General features: G+C 39.5%; 1 protein-coding gene across 1 annotated transcript; it reads left to right on the top strand.

Moving 5' to 3' along the window:
* The first annotated feature begins 1,688 nt into the window (after nucleotides 1–1,688).
* Nucleotides 1,689–3,048, top strand: LOC114280868 (putative germin-like protein 2-1). Its single transcript, XM_028223281.2, has 2 exons — nucleotides 1,689–1,863; nucleotides 2,343–3,048. The coding sequence occupies exons 1-2, from the start codon at nucleotides 1,740–1,742 to the stop codon at nucleotides 2,891–2,893; spliced, it is 675 nt and encodes a 224-aa protein (XP_028079082.2). The 5' UTR covers nucleotides 1,689–1,739; the 3' UTR covers nucleotides 2,894–3,048.
* Nucleotides 3,049–20,050: the final 17,002 nt, after the last annotated feature.

Below are 20,050 nucleotides of genomic sequence, written 5' to 3'. Positions count from 1 at the left end.
CAAAAACACGCTTTGTCGCACGTGCGGAGTGGCCCCTCTCGCATGTGTGGCTCTCACTCCCTCACGTGCGGTTCTTTCGGCACCTCATCCCGCACCTGCCTTTTAGGCAGTGCGCACACAATCTCCCGCACGTGCGGCCTGATCCCCTACACGTGCGGCCCCTCCTGCACGTGAGGCCCTGGGCCCCTCCTGCACGTGCTAGCACTTAACCCATGATTGCTGAGGAACCAATCAAAAGAACCAAAAAGAAAGAAAGAAAGAAAGAAAAAAAAAAAACAGAGAACCAGCAACAATTAGAGCGAACACACAGAGCAACCTTAACAGTCCCTATCCAGCAACATTATATCAATAGGCCAGTAGTAGGCGGTTTGGGGTCGTGACATTTGTGCACCACATTTCGGATCCCCTCTCCTCTAAATCTCAAAAAATATATATTCAAAATAATTTTTTTTAAAAAAAAAAATCAAAACTAAAGGAGTATTTAGAGGCTGTACTTGGTGGAGGTTAAGGGGAATTGGTGGAGGCTTGAGAAAGGGTCTCGCTATTTTTTTTTATTTATTAGCAAAATGAAATAATTTTATTAATAAAATTTAATATACAAATAATACTGCACAATTGTCAATAAAGAAACGGCTAATACTACTATAAGGTAAAAATAAAGTTTTGAAAACTAGGGAGTGAAATGTATTTTTTAATGCTTTATCATAATAGTACTTTTATAATTTGCTAATTGTGTTAGAAAACATGTGTTTCTGCCCTCCAATTTATCCAAAAAAAATATGTTTATTTCATACTTACAATACAAAATTAATGACAACAAAACAAGACACACCCCTTAAATATAGCTCAATTATAAATAATTAAAACTTACTTGATTGTAATATATTTTTAAATCATTTTTATCACTAATTCGTTAGTTATATAAATAAAAAATGTAATGTAACCATTTTTACTTATTTTTGTATTTACACACCACTTGTATTAGCTCTATTTGCTTTAAATCATCTTAGGGTAAACTACTAATAGGTCATAATAGTCGAACTTAATTCTCATAAAATCCTACTAATGTTACAGTTAAAAATAATTTCTTGTGACAATTTTTTGTATATGTCACAAAAAATTGGCAATTAGTGACTTTTGCTATTACGGATTTATAAATTGTTGCTAACTAACTTATTGGCTTATTATTATTATTATTATTATTCTTTCTTCTTTTTTTTTTGGTAAAAGAAATCATCCATTAATTTTAAATAATTCAGTATATCAATCATTTATCAATTTTTAATTTTCACTAAACTTTATTGGGGTCTTCAAAATTCAGAATTTTTTTATTTTATTTTATGAAATAGTATAATAGCTAAAAAAAAAATAAACCTTTATTTTATAATCAATTTTCAAACCCAAAGCGATGATTTTTTTTTTTTTTTTTTTTTCTTCAAAGACATGATTTTCTGGCTTTGGGCCAAAGCCACCCTGATGTTGATGTAAGCAGTTAGAAGAAGAAATTAGAAACGTGTCATGTTGATGTAAGAACCATTCATATCGTTGATTTCAATGGTGGTTGAGGAAAAAAGTTACACATTGAGGACTTGGTAATTCTTATCATACCAATAGGAATTAATATAATCACAAAATTCAACTACTCTTCTCCCTATCTATATCTATAAATAGTCTGGTGTTCCATGCTAGATATCTATCACCTCCTTCAAATTTTGTGTTTTTGCTTTCAATTGATAAAAATGGGCACTCACTTCATCCTTGTAGCCATAGCCATCATGGCCTTGGCTTCTACACTTGCCTCTGCTTCTGATCCAAGTCAACTACAGGACTTTTGTGTTGCTGTCAAAGACTCCAAATCTGCTGGTATATTTTTTACTCACCTCTATCTCCCAACTTTTTAAATTCCAAACTCAAGTCTCATGCTTTCAAATATAATTTTAGTGGCAAATTTAATTTAATAAAAAACGAAGCCCAATTAGTATATTTTTCTATCATTTTAGTAATCAACATTTAATTGTGGCAATATCACTTTCAAAGGATTACATGTGTATTAAAGTTATCTTTCAAACTCACTTCATTAGTATTCATTGTAAAAAAAAAAAAAAAAAGAAAGTACAATTTTTGGAACAAAAAATACACATAAGCTAAAAAAAGGTTAATTGCACTTTTGCTACCTGAAATATATAGTCTAACATTTTAATTGTTTAAGTTTGTAAACGGTTAGTTTTTATTTTCTTAGATTAGATCATCGTAAAAATGTTGAAATTCTATTATTTTATATAAGATTTTCTTTCTTTCACCCAATCCTTACTGAAGCACCACTTGATTTCCTTTGCATACAGTTTTCGTGAATGGCAAGTTCTGCAACGACCCAAAGCTCGCCACAGCCAATGACTTTTTCTACTCTGGCCTCCTCACTCCACGAAACACATCTAATCCAGTTGGATCGACAGTCACACCCGTAAATGTCATGCAAATACCAGGCCTCAATACTCTTGGCGTCTCCTTAGCTCGCATTGACTTTGCACCTTATGGCCTCAACCCACCCCACACACATCCTCGCGGAACTGAGATCCTCGTGGTCTTGGAGGGTACTCTCTATGTCGGCTTTGTGACCTCCAACCCTGATAATCGTCTCTTCACAAAGGTCTTGTACCCAGGAGATGTTTTTGTGTTCCCACAAGGTCTCATTCACTTCCAGTTTAATCAGGAAAAGACTAATGCAGTAGCTCTTGTTGGCTTCGGCAGCCAAAATCCCGGTGTCATTACCATTGCTAATGCAGTGTTTGGGTCAAATCCAAAAATTTCTGATGATGTTCTTGCCAAGGCATTCCAAGTGGACAAGAAGGTGGTGGACCATCTTCAAGCTCAATTTTGGTGGCCCAACAACTAGAGAAATAAACAAAAAGAAAGTACCCACATGAATCTATTGTTTGTTAAACTTTAAATAAATATGATTTAATAGAGCTTGAATAAGTGGGTTGGTTGTGGATGATTTCCTTATAATTGTTTTCCTATATTTTTACATTAACAAAATTTGCTAAATAATTCTCTCTCTCTCTCTCTCTCTCACACACACACACACACACACACACACACACGTATAAGGATGCAACCCTCTTGTTCTTTCTCCAGTCTCCCATATTCAATAGTTAGGAGACCGCAATGGACCATCAAACCTTTGGTATTGAAATTACAAAAAATCTTAAAATCCTGAGATATTGATTTATGATTATATATCAATTTTAAACAGTAAATAATAATCTCAATCAAATAATTAAAGACAAATCAACACAATGATTTAACGTGAAAAAATCACAATTTGAGCGCCTCCAATTGTGATAAAAAAAAAACTATAGCCCAAAACCACAAAACAATCCACTAATTAAGAAGACAAAAATGAATTACACAAGTGTACTCTCAATTACCTAACAAATCCACGCCTAATTGAACCGACCCCTATGTGCCTCTTCCACTACCGTATTCACATTGGAATTGTCTTGCCCAGCGTTAAATTCACAATGTCGATATCGAATCCACGATGATGAACCACTCCGGAATCCACCAAAATTTTAGGCCCAACTTTCACGAAATCCACCGAAGAACAGCTCTCTTTTTTGTGAATAAACGAAAACAAAGAAACCCTTGATGATGTTGATATCAAGTTCACAGATCCATTGATTACTCTTAAATCATCAAGGAAACACTCAGAAAGCACCCTAAAATATAAAACACTTTGTATCTTGTTCCCCTCTGAAAAAATGGACGGCACAAACCCTAGAAAAAGCGAACAGTGCACTTTATAGAATACAAGATCGCGCAGACCGCTCGAGCACACATTTCACCGCTCGAGCAGTGTGACTAAAGCGGTGTGAAACATATAGGTTGACCGCTTGAGCGTAACTTTCACTGCTCGAGCAGTAAAACTTTCTTCCCAGAAGTTCAGGCGCTCTGTAAAAATGATAAGAGTATTAAAGAAGACTTATCTTAGCATCAGTAGCTCAAGCTCAAACCAGACTCATCTCAGCATCAGCAGCTTAAGCTCAAGGCACGAGTGCAGCCAACAGAGAACCCAACATACACCTCAGCCCACACATGTGATAATAAATATGGTTATGGTTAGTTGTATTGTTAGTTAGTTAGATTGTGAATTAGTTACTTTGTTTTGTAACAAACTAAATGATAATACACAGAGTATAAATATCTGTAAACTCTCATCAAATGTTAAGTAAGAAAGATATTTTCATAAATTTTTTTATGGTATCAGAGCCATTTATCTCCAACGAGTAAAGGTTCTTCAATGGCGTATTCATCTTCAAACTCATCTTCATTCATATTACCATCAAATCTGAGCCTTCTTCTGTCAAATTTTAATTCTCTTATCACAATCAAGTTAGATTCTATGAACTTTCTGATCTGGAAAAATCAAATCCAAAATGCTCTTCGTGCCACTAATTTCTTAGGGTTTGTTACTGGATCAATTGCATCACCAGATCCAGAAGTGCTGGATTCTTCAGGAAAATCTATTTCGAATCCTGAGTTTGAAAATTGGAAGATTATCGATGCTCATCTGCTTAGCCTTCTCACTACTACTCTTGTACCACCTGTGTTTGCATCTGTTCTTCATCTTCCACATTGTTCGCAGGTCTAGACTGCCTTGGAGAAGAGATACACATCTTTATCTCGATCTCATATCCATCAGTTAAAGAACAAGTTGCAGTCTATGTCCAAAAATGGTTTATCAATGGAAGAGTATCTCTTACAAATCAAAACCATAACTAATCAAGTCAATCTTGCTTCTTCCATTCTTGATGATGAAGATCAGGTTCTTCTAACCTTAAATGGTTTACCAAACGAGTATGATGCTTTCAAAACAACAATTCATGCTAGAGTTGAGCAAATCACTATGGAAGAGTTGAGCTCTCTTCTCTGTTCAGAGTCAATTCACATAGAGAATAAGACCAAATATGCTTTTAACACTGACTCTACTATGGCCTATTCTGCAATTCACAATACTGAATCTAAGTCTTCAGGATCTAGAGGCTCAAATTATAGAGGCCACAGCTCTTATCGAGGTAGAGGAGGCAGATACAGTAGCAATAGGTTCTCTATGAGAGGTACTAAAGGCAGACGAGGCCATGGACAGTTCACTTAAGGCCATGGTCAGTTCTCTCAATGCTATGGACAGTTTACTCAAGGATCTTCTAACTCTTGTCAAATCTGTGGAGGTCACAATCACATTGCTCTTGATTGTTGGTACAGAATGGATCCCAATTATTCATCCACCAACTCTTCCATCTCATCTAGCATGTCTAAATCCACAGCTTATTCTGCGGTTCAGTCTTCATCTCTTTCATCTGGTTTAGAATTTTCTTCATCTGTTTCTTCTACCCCATGGTTTGTGGATTCTGCTGCAACTAGTCACATTACCAATGATCTCAGCAATTTCCATCTTTATCAGCTATATCATGGGACTAATCAGGTTACAGTTGGTAATGGCCAGACATTACCAATTCAACATGTTGGTAAGGGTATTTTACCAACTCCACACTCTTCTTTTCACCTTCAAGATATGCTTCATGTGCCACAAATTTCATCAAATCTATTATCTGTGCATAAGTTGGCTCAAGATAATAATTGTTCTGTGATTTTTTATGCTAATTCTTTTCTCATTTAGGACAATCTTACGAAATAGGTGCTCCATAGTGGCCCTCATATGCATGGCTTGTATCACTTCAATTCTTCATCTGCTACTCCTTCCCCACAAGCTTATCACACTTCTTCTCAGTCAAAGGTGTCTTTTGATACTTGGCATCAAAGACTGGGCCAACCTTCCACCTTAAAGTTTCATCACATAGCTAAACATTTACCTGTTAGGTTTTCAAATAAATGTGATGTTTTGTCTTGTACTCTTTGCAATGTAACTAAGATTCACAAGCTTCCTTTTAAGCTTTCTACATCAACTGTTTCACAACCTTTCTCTCTTGTACATAGTGATGTTTGGGGACCATTTCATGCTTCCAAAAATGGCTATCAATACTATCTTTTGTTTGTAGATGACTTTACTAGATTTACGTGGATTTTTCCTTTATTTGTTAAAAGTGAAGTGTACTCTTCATTTGTTCATTTCAAGAATTATGCTGAAAATCAATTCAACCTCTCACTCAAAAATTTTCGCACAGATTATGGCAGTGAATTTGTGAATCATAAAATGGCTGATTATCTTGCATCACATGGTATCCTTCGTCAGCTTAGTTGTCCCTATACTCCTGAACAGAATGGTATTGCAGAAAGAAAACACCAACATATCACTCAAACTGTTATTGCTTTACTATCTCAATCTTCTGTCCTTCTTGAGTATTGGTTTGAAGCCATGGCTACTTCAGTCTTTCTTATTAATAGAATGCTTAGTTTATCTCTAGGTCATTCCTCTACTTATCAATTATTGTTTAAATCTATTCCAGATTACAAGTTTCTCAAAGTCTTTGGTTGTCAATGTTTCCCTTGGCTTAGGCCTGACACTTCCAACAAACTTCAACCCAGGTCCACTCCTTGTGTCTTCTTGGGTTATCATCCTTCCACTAAAGGCTACAGATGCTTGGATCCCGCTACAGATGCTTGGATCCCACTACAGGCAAATTTTTCTCTCTCGACATGTCTTATTCAATGAGAGTTATTTTCCTTTTGTGCACACTACTATAGTCCCTCATACTTTACCTGCTATTTCTTTTTTCTTTTGGTCCTTTGTTCCCTCTACTATTCAGTCTGCTCCACCTCAGTTTTTTCCTGCTACTCCTCCATCCAGCTCTGTTGTGTCTCAGTTTCCTGCAGCTCTTATAGCTTCTCAGTCTACTCTTGCTCCATTCTTATCTGCTCTCCAGCCTACTGCACAGCCTACTGTCCAGTCTATTACTCAACCCACTGCAGCTGCTCAGTTCTCTAGTATGCAGTCTAATGCAGCTGCTCCCACTTCTGCCCCTCTCTCTATTCCTATTCAATTTATTTCTATTGATCTTTCTTTATCTTCTCCCTCTGTTTCTAATGTTCATCCTATGCTCACCAGGTCAAAAACTAAGGCTCTTCTAAATCACATTCCTAATCTTACTCACACAGAACCTGCCATTACTAAGCTGGCTCTTCAATCTCCTATTTGGTTTCAGGCTATGACTGAAGAAATTAAGGCCCCCCATCATCAAGGCACCTGGTCTCTAGTGCCCCTTCCTTCTCAGAAGTCTTCCATTGGTTATAAATGTGTTTTCCCTATCAAAAAGAACTCAGATGGCTCTATTGCTCGCTATAAAGCTTGGCTTGTTGCCAAGGGCTATCATCAACAAGAAGGTATTGACTACCATGAGACCTTTCGTCCAGTGGAAAAACAACCTACAATTCGTGTGCTTTTGTGTCTAGCTCTACATCAGTAGTGGCCTATTAAGCAGTTGGACATCTCTAATGCTTTCTTACATGGTACCTTGGAAGAAGAAGTGTATAAGGATCAAACTCACGGTTTTATAGACCCTCAGTTTCCTTCTCATGTCTGTAAGCTCCACAAGGCTCTTTATGGCCTCAAGCAGGCTCCTCGAACATGGTATTCTACCTTCTCTAAGTTCTTGCTTGGGCAAGGATTTCTTCTTAGTCATTCAAATTCATCTCTATTTGTCAAGACTACTTCCTCTTTTATTGTCATCATACTTGTCTATGTTGATGATATATTGTTCACTGGCAATGATTCTACTCTCATCAATGCTCTTCTTGTGCAAATGCATGAGGTTTTTTCCATGAAAGAACTAGGTCTTGTCTCCTATTTTTTAGGCATCTCCATTCAGTCTTATTCACATGGCCTTTTTCTTTCACAGCAAAAGTATGCTGGTGAACTCTTGCTCAAAGCTGGCATGGTGGATTGCAAGTCTAGCTCCACTCCTATGGCTCTCAAATTCTTCTCTGATCCTGCTGCTGAGTTGCCCTTCTCTGACTCTTCTCTTTATTACAGCCTTGTTGGTGGTTTACCATACTTAACTATAACCAGGCCTGACATAGCTTTGGCAGTGAATCATGCATGTCAGCTTATGCACTCTCCTTCTGTTGCTCACTTTGTTGTGGTCAAATGGATACTCGGTATGTTAAAGGCTCTTTATCTCAACATCTCTCCTTCTCACTTGGTCCTTTCCTACTTCAAGCCTACACTAACTCTAATTGAGCTGGTGACTGTGTGGATCGCCGATCAACTTCAGACTTTTGTGTGTTCCTGTCACGACCCAAACCCGTCCCTAAAAGTTTGGTCCATGACCGGCTTGTACTTAGGCCTCAAAACAGAATTTTAAAACAATATTTATCCAAACACGAGGCCTTAAGCGGAAGCAATATCAACATAGATAAAATGCCCATTGAGCTTGTGCATACATGAAAATTAGAGTAATGCAATTCTTTAATTACGTTTCCATATTTACAATAATCACATAATTATACAGATCTCACACACACTTGTATAAGACTCCATAATTTACATAGGTCCCAAATCACAATTAAGGCCTCAACACGGAGGCGTATCCCAGGTGGCTTGGCAGACAGGTGGATCTCAGTACAATTCTAGTGCCAATCCCTAATAGCTCACCTACAAAAATATACATAAACGGAGTGAGCAAGGCTTAGTGAATAATAGCAATGTGAGGAGATTAAGTGAACGAGCATAACCTTAAAGAATATAATATACATATATGAAACCATGCGTAGGACCTATCCATGATTGTATTCCGGAACGGCCTCAGGCCCACATGTAATACAGAACGGCCTCGGGCCCACATATGATACAGAACGGCGTTAGGTCCACATATGATACAGAACGGCCTCGGGCCCACATAACGACAGTTGTCCGGAGCAATATAGGGAAGACAGAACATCGACATGTCCCCATCTCCCTTGGCGTACAGCCATTAGTCATATACACTTTATATCATTATAGGGTAGACGGAACATCGGCATGTCTCCATCTCCCTCGGCCTTAGGGCCATGAATCATAAACAATTTACATCATAATGGCCTAAGGCCCACTTTTATTAACAGAGACAAAAACAACCTTAGGTCCATATCAATGCCATCGTTCAATCATGTCCATTAATTCAATTAAAGCATAATATCAATAGTATATGCCATTCACAACCCACGATATATAAATCATGACCACAAGAAGTAAATAAAACATATCGTTACACTACTATTACTCATAGTGATGGGCTTTCGGTAGTAATGGGACGATGTCCTCGTCTTGATCTACAACACAATGCACATAGCATAACATGAGAATAAAACCAAACTCTTTCTTGTTCTTTAATCAATTAGTCATGGTGGCTCTAAACGCATTAGTCCTCAATAGGTCATAATCCGTATCTAGGAAAATAGGAGGAATCGAAAGGAAAATGGTTTCTAAGAAGAAATGGTATAAAATCGGTAGACAGAAGTAAACAATCGTCACTAATTTGGGCACATCTATTTGTGTACTTAGAATTTGGGAGTGAGACCACCACCATTAGAAACTAGACTTCCGGGGCTTGAATTTAGACTCAAGAATCATTCAAAACGGAGTCTGGATGCAAGCGATATGCTTACTTGAAGTTGGCTGAACAGAGCTGTCCCGCACCTACAGGAAACAGGGCCGCACGTGCGGGAACTGAGCCGCACGTGAAGGACAAGGTGCTTTTTTAGCATAATCAATTTTGGTGCTGGAAGAGGACTGCCGCACGTGCGGCTCTGGGCCAAAACTGCTGTCCGAAATTCTAGTTGCTCTAACACTTGTTTCTTCCATTTTCAAAGCTTAATTTCAACTCCAATCACCCAAAAACATATGAAATTACCTCACAACATGAAAACTACATCATTCAAGTCTAATTTCATTCCAAACAAATCAATCTTTGTCTCAATGTTCAAGATCAATGCTTTATCTTTCATAATCTTCAAAGTTCTCAAAACACAACTCACAAATACACTTGATTCTTGCATGATCTTATTCTTTGGACAATCTAAGGTTCATTTCATATGGTATTCATGAGTTTGAGCTTCAACCACAAATAAAATCATAGAACTAAAATTCTAATTCCTTAAATGTAGTTCCATTAAATACATACATAAAACCCTCACCCAAATGGGTTCAAATCTTCCATTATCATAATGATTTCATGAAATTAATGCATTAAACATAAGAATTCAAGGTAGACTTCCATACCTTTGTTCACTCTTTGTCTTTCTCTTAGCTCTGTTCAATTTCCTAAGCTTCCATGGTTGATCTTCTTTCTCTTTCTTCGATTTCTTCAATTATCTTCAAACCCCCGTGGATGTTGAGAAGCTTTGTCTCTCTTTCTCTCTTCTTCTCTTTGAGTTCTCTCTAGAACTCTCTCCCCCTCTCTCTCTCACGTGTCTTCCCCTCTCCTTAAATTTTTTTTTTTTGAGCTCCAAGAGATGAGTCCAACTCTTATATCTCATACACATCTATGCATTAATTATATAAGCTTATCACAAATAGGGAGGGCCAAACACACCCTTACGAATCGTACGAAATCGAATTTCAATTAAACTTCCCAGATGACTCTAAAAATTATGTTGATCATAACTATATAGTTCATTATGGTTTCTGAAGCCTCTAAGGCCTTCAATTTGCAGTGCAAAGTTAACCACCCAAACATACCTTAGCGAATCAGACGAAACAAAATTCCAATTAATTTTCCTAAGTAGCTCTAAAAATTCCCATTAACATATACAAGTAATCAATTTTGATTTCTAAACCCATAAGGGTCGGTAATTTCAATTTTAAAGTCGTAACTCAACAAATAATGCTTCAATTCAAAAGATATAATCACATTAAAGCACATTAACACAGGTAAATAAAGATAATTCTTTATACGCATTTTGTGGTCGTTACAATTCCTTGGTCCAAACACTACAAGAATTTGTATGGAATTTGGCAACAAGTGACAAATAAAATGTACCACGACAAAAAATCATAGTAAATGTACTTTAAGTGAGAAGCAACCTTCCATGATGATTCAATTATCAATCATTCTACAGTCATTCTAAAGTCTTTTGTTATAAGGAACATTGTTAAATGCAGAACAATCATTACTAAATGGTTCATCAAAGAAAGAATACTTGATAATCTCATGACGCACATGGCCTCAAAAACACCATGAGCATGTTTCGTACTTGTATGAAAGCTTAAATATAATATAACACACGTGCGTACGTTCAAAAGATTAGCAAGTTTATAACATGGCGTAAACTGAGTTCATATTGGTTTCTGAATATTTTTCACATAATTTTCCATTACTATACATCTCCAATACATTCCGTCAGTTGTCACAACTCCTATTTGTAGTAGGGAAGCTGCCCGTGAGAGTCAGACGGAAGTTCGGGGGCTGTTTTCAAGTTTCGCCCCCGAAACGCCCTTTTTCGACTAAATTTTGGACGTATTCGGCTCTAAATCCCAACTTACGGGTTGGAATAACATTCCGTCGAATGCGACAAGTAATATTTGGCATGGGGAAGGTGTTCATGTCGGCCACACGGCGGTTTGGGAGCTGTTTTGAATTTTCGCCCCCGAAACGCCCTTTTTCGACTAAGTTTTGGGCGTATTCGGCTCTAAATCCCAACCTACGGGTCCAAATAACATTCCGTCGAATGCCACAAGTCATATTTGCAATGGGGAAGGTGTTCGTGTCGGCCACATGGCAGTTCGGGGGCTGTTTTGAATTTTCGGCCCCGAAACGCCCTTTTCCAACTAAGTTCTGAACGTATTCGTCTCTAAATCTCAACCTACGAGTCCGAATAACATTCCGTCGAATGTCACAAGTCACATTTGGCATGGGGAAGGTGTTCGTGTCGGCCACACGGCTGTTCAGGGGCTGTTTTGAATTTTGGCCCCCCGAAACACCCTTTTTCGACTAAGTTTTGGGCGTATTCGGCTCTAAATCCCAACATATGGGTCCGAATAACATTCTGTCAGTTCTAACAAGTCATATTTGGCATGGGGAAAGTGTTCGTGTCGGCCACACAGTGGTTCCGGGGCTGTCTTGAATTTTCGCCCCCGAAACGCCCTTTTCCGAGTAAGTTTTGGGCGTATTCGTCTCTAAATCCCAACCTACGGGTCCGAATAACATTCCGTCAGTTGTAACAAGTCATAATTAGCATGGGAAAGCTGTTCATGTCGGCCACACGGCGGTTTGGGGGCTGTTTTGAATTTTCGCTCCAAAACGCCCTTTTTCGACTAAGTTTTGGGCTTATTCGGCTCTAAATCCCAATCTACGAGTCCAAATAACATTTCGTCGAATGTCACAAGTCATATTTGTAATGGGGAAGGTGTTCGTGTCGGCCACATGGCGGTTCGGGGGCTGCGTTGAATTTTGCCGCTAAAACTCCCTTTTCCGACTAAGTTTTGGGCGTATTCGTCTCTAAATCTCAACCTACGGGTCCGAATAACATTCTGTCGAATGTCACAAGTCATATTTGGCATGGGGAAGGTGTTCGGTCGGCCACACGGCTGTTCGAGGGCTGTTTTGAATTTTGGCCCCCGAAACACCCTTTTTCGACTAAGTTTTGGGCGTATTCGGCTCTAAATCCCAACATATGGGTCCAAATAACATTCTGTCAGTTGTAACAAGTCATATTCGGCATGGGGAAGGTGTTCGTGTCGGCCACACGGTGGTTCGGGGGCTGTCTTGAATTTTCGCCCCCGAAACGCCCTTTTCCGAGTAAGTTTTGGGCGTATTCGTCTCTAAATCCCAACCTACAGGTTCGAATAACATTCCATCAGTTGTAACAAGTCATATTTGGCATGGGGAAGGTGTTCATGTCGGTCACACGACGGTTTGGGGACTGTTTTGAATTTTCGCCCCTGAAACGCCCTTTTTCGACTAAGTTTTGAGCGTATTCGGCTCTAAATTGCAACCTACGGGTCCAAATAACATTCCGTCGAATGTCACAAGTCATATTTGGAATGGGGAAGGTGTTCGTGTCGGCCGCACGGCGGTTCGAGGGCTGTTTTGAATTTTCGCCCCCGAAACGTCCTTTTCCAACTAAGTTTTGGGCGTATTCGTCTCTAAATCTCAACCTACGGGTCCGAATAACATTCCGTTGAATGTCACAAATCATATTTGGCATGGGGAAGGTGTTCGTGTCGGCCAGACGGCTGTTCGGGGGCTGTTTTGAATTTTGGCCCCCGAAACACCCTTTTTCGACTAAGTTTTGGGCGTATTCGGTTCTAAATCCCAACATATGGGTCTGAATAACATTCCGTCAGTTGTAACAAGTCATATTCGGCATGGGGAAGGTGTTCGTGTCGGCCACACGGTGGTTCGAGGGTTGTCTTGAATTTTCGCCCCCGAAATGCCCTTTTCCGAGTAAGTTTTGGGCGTATTCGTCTCTAAATCCCAACCTACGGGTCCAAATAACATTCCTTCAGCTGTAACAAGTCATATTTGGCATGGGGAAGGTGTTCATGTCGGCCACACGGCGGTTTGTGGGCTGTTTTGATTTTCGCCCCTGAAACGCCCTTTTTTGACTAAGTTTTGGACGTATTCGGCTCTAAATCCCAACCTATGGGTCCAAATAACATTCCGTGGAATGTCACAAGTCATATTTGGAATGGGGAAGGTGTTCTTGCCGGCCACACGGCGGTTCGGGGGCTGTTTTGAATTTCACCCCCGAAACGCCCTTTTCCGACTAAGTTTTGGGCGTATTCGTTTCTAATTCCCACCCTATGGGCCCGAATAACATTCTGTCGGTTGTAACAAGTCATATTTGGCATGAGGAAGGTGTTCGTGTCAGCCACACGGCGGTTCAGGGGTTGTTTTCAATTTTTGCCCCCGAAACGCCCCTCTTCAATGGATTCGGAAGTCATTATTGCAAAGCAACTTCTACAGGACAGAAATTTAAGTATTATGCTGTCATGAGAGGCATTGTTATTTAGGTCCAGTGGCTAAAGCAGTATGGGAAACTTTTATCAGAGATTATCCTTCTGATTACCTAGCTTTAATGGAATTAGGACCAAATATCAACAATTTTACAAACAAAAGCAGATGTTTTGTTACAAGAGAAGACCCAAATTCAGAACAAACCAAATTCCAAGAAGATTGCTTCCTTACGAAAAAAATCACTAAGTTTACCCCTTTTTCTTCCTCAAAATAATTTAAGTTAAATACAGATTGTGAACATCGTTGGATACCTGAAAAAGGTAATTCTAACCAACCTTGCCCTATTTGTTTTAACTACCCAGTACCAAAATTACGAACCCAATGCACAAAACGTCATTGGGAAGGCTGTATTAAATGTATTGTAAATAAATACCAATGTATTATACCTAACAAACCTGATGTCTCTTGTTATGGTATACCGAATGCATAGTATTATTTAGTGAATAAGTAAATCTAAGTGTGTATAAGTGTTAGTATGATACGAATGAAATTCTTCTTACCAAATACGACGATGCCCGTCTAAACCCTCTAACAATGTTGATAGTCGTAAAACTATTAATTGATTTGATGATTTATTAATAAAATATGCCATTTCTTATGAAATTAGAAACTTCAAGGGATTGTATGTAATTTTCAAAACTACAGGAGACAAATCGTATTTTAAACAAACATTGGAGAGCATTTTTAATTTACCCTAAAATATTTTTATGTTTCGTGACTGTCCATGTATCATTTTAATTTTGTTTAAAATTCGACAAAAAATGTCACGTTAGCTTTTTACGTGACGTACAAATATATTATATTAAAATTTGAATTTGTCTCACTGGTGTGAGTTATATATTTATATTGCATGACTGTCAATGTATCATTTTTTAATCTAATTTTGGACATAAAGTAAATTGTGATGTTTTGATATTAATGTCGGATTTTGTTAATTGTGATGTTTTGATTATTACATCATACATGAAGAAGAGCTTCAATGACAACAATCTTTGGCACCATGAACAAGCAGATATGTACCATACAAAAAGAAGATAAATGTAACGCCCTCAAATAAACCCATAATAACCATAACATTAACATGCATTTATAAAAGAAAACGAATCATTTGAGTTAGTCATCAGAGTATTCTTATTGAAAGACATCACATGTAACATCCTGCAACATCAAAAATAAATGCCCTAAGGGCTTACATCTTTCCAAGCTAACACTTGGACACAAAAAGGATGAGTACTAACTCATTTACAAGTTAAGCCCTAGGCTTGAATGTTTACATGAAATCTCAAAATAACAAAATAAAACCTATAACTAAAGACAAGTCTTCAAAATCCCAAACATCAAATCCTTCCAGGCTAAGTCCGTGGAGGTAGCTTATCACCTGAACCTGAAAATGATGTTCCCATAAAGGGTGAGCCACAGCCCAGTAGAAAAATACTAAACCAAATATAAGCATTGAATAAAGCCATAGCATTCAATAGATGGTTAACCAAGATAATCAATTTTATCATTAAACATGTCTAAGACACATTTCACTTTCCATTATTATCAACATGGCTCAGAACCTGGCCAAACTCACAACAGTGAATTATACATCATATTCACATTACTTCCAATATCAACAAAACAAATGAGACTCATGCTCATATCAAAACACTTCATACTTCCCATTTGATACACATTTTAGTGCTGTATCAATAATCATGTAAAAACACTTCAATATAATAAGCACACATAAAAATGGTGCTAATGGAGTCCATCCCCTATCTCCTCCCAAACGAAAATCCGGTTTAGAGGTCCATCCCCTATCTTCCCCTAAACCGTGGAGTACATCCCCTATCTCCTCCCACACAATATGCAAATGCAATGCTCAACCAATACACATATTTTCAGTATTAATTCAATAGTCAAAATTAATGACTTAACCAATGTGATTAGTTTCAGTTATTCCTAATCCACATGCAATGTCTACAACAATCACGACTATCCTCCACCGATAGCCCAAAACAGTTATTTCTAGACTGGAAATAAATATATCAACAATTCAATAGGTGAGTGATTTAAATCATCCAACTACACCATTTAATCAATGAATTCATCAATTTCATGAATTTAACCAAATTCCCCCAATTCCCTTAAATTAATTTTACAAATTTATTAATAAATACAACTAGGGTTTTTCCCAAAATTATCTAAGTAACCCCAACATCTTAAAATACCAAAACTTAGAACAAAGCTTATAAAATAGAGTAGGAAATCCCTACCTTGAAGATCACAACTAAAATAGAGAAGATGAAGATGATGACCCAAAATCCAAAGTGCTCCAAATCCTCTCTTTTTTAGATTAAAAGAAAGATCTCGCGAAGCTCTACCTTTCTTCCAAAGGAACTAGGGTAGAAGACCACAAGGAATAGATCAAATCTTAGAGAGAAGGTGAGAGTAGAGAGAGAAACTCTCAAATGGCGGTTTTTAAAGGTTAAGAAAGAAAAGGTAGGTCAAAAAGTGATCCAAAAAGTGAAATCACGGACTGATATAATCGACTCTACGCTCGAGCGTAGAAAGCCCCGCTCGAGCGTAAGACACAGAATCATGCTCGAGCGTGAAGAAAGCCGCTCGAGCGTCATTTGCACCCTTCCAGAAGTTTTGCAGGCGCTGGTACCCGCTCGAGCGTCAAACTCCCCGCTCGAGCGGAGGAGCAAAAACAAGGGATCACGCTCGAGCGTAAAAACTACCGCTCGAGCGGAAGAACTGCAGAGCAAAATACTGGGGGATGGAAAATCACGCTCGAGCGTCAAGATTCCCGCTCGAGCGGAGAAGCAACAACGAAGGGACCGCTCGAGCGTTAAAACTTCCGCTCGAGCGTGAAGGCCAAAATCTGGGCATCACCTATTGGCATCCAAAATCAACCAACCTGTAACAGACCCGCCCAACACAACCTATACTTCAAATACAAAGAGATTAAAAGACAACAACAACCAATAAGTAATGACAGGATCCACAGAACCTAAGTCCGGATACAATAATTTAAAGAGAAAAGACCGGGGTCGCTATAACCTCCCCTCCTTAAAAGAATTTCGTCCCCGAAATTAAGCACAAGGTTTCGAAAACAAGTTTTTCTCAAATTCCAACCATATGATAACTCACTAATAAACAACTTGACCCAATACCGGCCATTCCATCTCTTAACAAATATATTTCAACCTGCATTAACACTATGCAATTTTCTTTCAATTTCAACAATTTTCAATATATTCAATATATACAATGTTCCATTAAACTTCCATTTCGAGGCAAGTTCCAAAATATTTCCGTTAACCAAAACATTCTAAATGTTTTACAGCTTAAGACATATATAAAAAGCTTTAAAGTTCGACAATATTACAAAATCTAACTACAAGATTACAAATCAATAAACATGTCCGGATATTTCTCGCGGACTTCCAACTCACGTTCCCATGTGGCTTCCTCCACCCCGTGATGTTTCCACAAAACTTTCACTAAAGGAATGGTCTTGCCTCGCAAGACTTGATCCCGCTTATCCAAGACCCTAACCGGTCTCTCCTCATACGAGACATCCTCATCAACTACTAAATCGGTCCAATCCAATACATGTGATGGATCCGGCTCATACTTCCGAAGCATACTCACATGAAACACGTCATGTACTCCGGACAACTGCGGCGGCAAAGCTAAACGATAAGCAGTCTCGCCAATCCTCTCAAGGATCTCAAAAGGACCAATGAATCGAGGGGACAACTTCCCGCTCTTCCCAAACCTCATCAATCCCCGTCTTGGTGATATCTTCAAAAAGACATGATCACTCACCTCAAACACCAAAGGTCTCCTCCTACGGTCGGCATAAGATTTCTGACGACTCTGGGCTGTAACAAGCCTCTTACGGATAAGCTCAACCTTCTCCGTCGTTTCCCTCACTAACTCCGGACCCAATAGAGGTGCATCACCCACCTCGGCCCAACAAACAGGAGACCTACACGGTCGGCCGTATAAGGCCTCAAACGGTGCCATACCGATACTAGACTGGAAGCTATTGTTGTAGGCAAACTCCACTAATGGCAAGTGCCTCTCCCATGACCCGCTAAAGTCAAGAACACAACCCCGAAGCATATCTTCAAGGATCTGGATAGTACGCTCGGACTGCCCATCAGTCTGAGGATGATAAGCTGTGCTAAAGGTCAACTTAGTACCTAAGGCGCTCTGCAAGCTCTGCCATAATCTGGCAGTAAAACGAGAGTCCCTATCGGAGACGATCGTCACTGGAACCCCGTGCAACCTCACTATGTCCCGAATATACAAGTCGGCAAGATGATCTACTGAATCTCTAACACGCATAGGAATGAAGTGCGCCGACTTAGTCAACCGGTCTACAACCACCCAAATAGCATCACTGCCCCGCTGAGTCCTCGGAAGACCTACAACGAAGTCCATAGTGACATGCTCCCACTTCCACTTGGCAATAGGCAAGGGTTGCAACAAACCCGCTGGCCTCTGATGTTCGGCCTTCACTTGCTGACAAGTAAGGCACTTAGACACGAAAGCTGCCACATCTCTCTTCATACCCCGCCACCAAAACTGGCGACCCAAATCCCGATACATCTTAGTACCTCCCGGATGCACTGCAAGGCGTGAATGATGAAACTCTCGGAGTACCTCCTCTCGATGAGACTCCGGCACAAACAGACGGTCTCGATATCTCACACTCAGGTCGGGATACACCGTCAAACCTTTCTCAACCTTCCCACCAGAAATCTTCTCACGGAGGGATTCTACCTCAAGGTCGCCCCTCTGAGCCTCTAACACTCGAGTCACAAGTGTAGGTTGCGCAACAACAGAAAACAAGGCCGCAGCCTCAACGGATTCGCCCAGAAGCAAATCAAACTCTCCAAGTGCACCTAACATCTCCCACTCTCGGATGGCTATACTAGCTATGTCACCAACAGGTTTCCTGCTAAGGGCGTCGGCCACCACATTGGCCTTTCCCGGATGATAATGCAATTCAAAGTCATAATCCTCAATAAATTCCATCCACCTCCTCTGCCTCAAGTTCAAGTCTTTCTGTGTGAACAGATATTTCAGACTCTTATGATCCGAGAATACCTCGAACCTCGAACCTCTCACCATAAAGATAATGTCTCCAAATCTTCAAGGCAAATATCACAGCTGCTAACTCTAAATCATGCGTAGGGTAATTCTTCTCGTGAACTTTTAACTGACGTGAGCCATAGGCAACCACTTTCCCCTCTTGCATCAACACACAACCAAGACCCTCTCGTGAGGCGTCACAATAGACTGCATAACCCAACCCTCTCTCCGGAATAATCAAGACTGGAGCAGTGGTCAGTCTAACTTTCAACTCCTGGAACGACTTTTCACAAGTCTCACTCCAAACAAATTTGACTCCCTTCCGAGTCAAACTAGTCAAAGGCGAAGCTAATCTGGAGAAATCTCTTACAAACCGGCGATAATACCCAGCTAATCCCAGAAAACTGCGGATCTCAAACACACTCTTAGGCTGTACCCAATCTTGCACTGTCTCTGTCTTGGATGTATCAACAGACACCCCTTCCCTAGAAACTACATGGCCTAAGAACTTTACCTCCTCTAGCCAGAACTCACACTTCCCAAACTTAGCATAAAGCTGATGGGCTCTAAGTAAATCAAGCACCACCCTCAAGTGTTCCTCGTGCTCTTCCTCTGAAGGTGAATAGATAAGGATGTCGTCCACGAAGACGACTACAAAACGATCTAGAAATTCCCGGAATATCCGGTTCATCAAATCCATAAAAACTGCCGGTGCATTGGTGAGCCCGAATGGCATCACCAAAAACTCATAATGGCCATACCGCGTACGGAATGCCGTCTTCGGAATATCCTCTTCTCTGACCCTCAACTGGTGGTAACCCGATCTCAAGTCTATCTTAGAGAAACAACGGGAACCCTTCAACTGGTCAAACAGATCATCTATACGAGGCATAGGATACTTATTCTTAACCGTAGCCCGATTCAATTTCCGGTAATCTATACAAAGTCTCAAAGCACCACCTTTCTTTTTAACAAAGAGGGCCGGTGCTCCCCAAGGCGAA

The sequence above is a fragment of the Camellia sinensis genome, chromosome 1 (assembly GCF_055761805.1).
Source record: "Camellia sinensis isolate YWXY chromosome 1, ASM5576180v1, whole genome shotgun sequence".
In the NCBI taxonomy this organism is placed as follows: Eukaryota; Viridiplantae; Streptophyta; class Magnoliopsida; order Ericales; family Theaceae; genus Camellia; species Camellia sinensis.
Note: the sequence above shows the minus strand (reverse complement) of the source record. Positions and strands in the feature narration are given on the sequence as shown.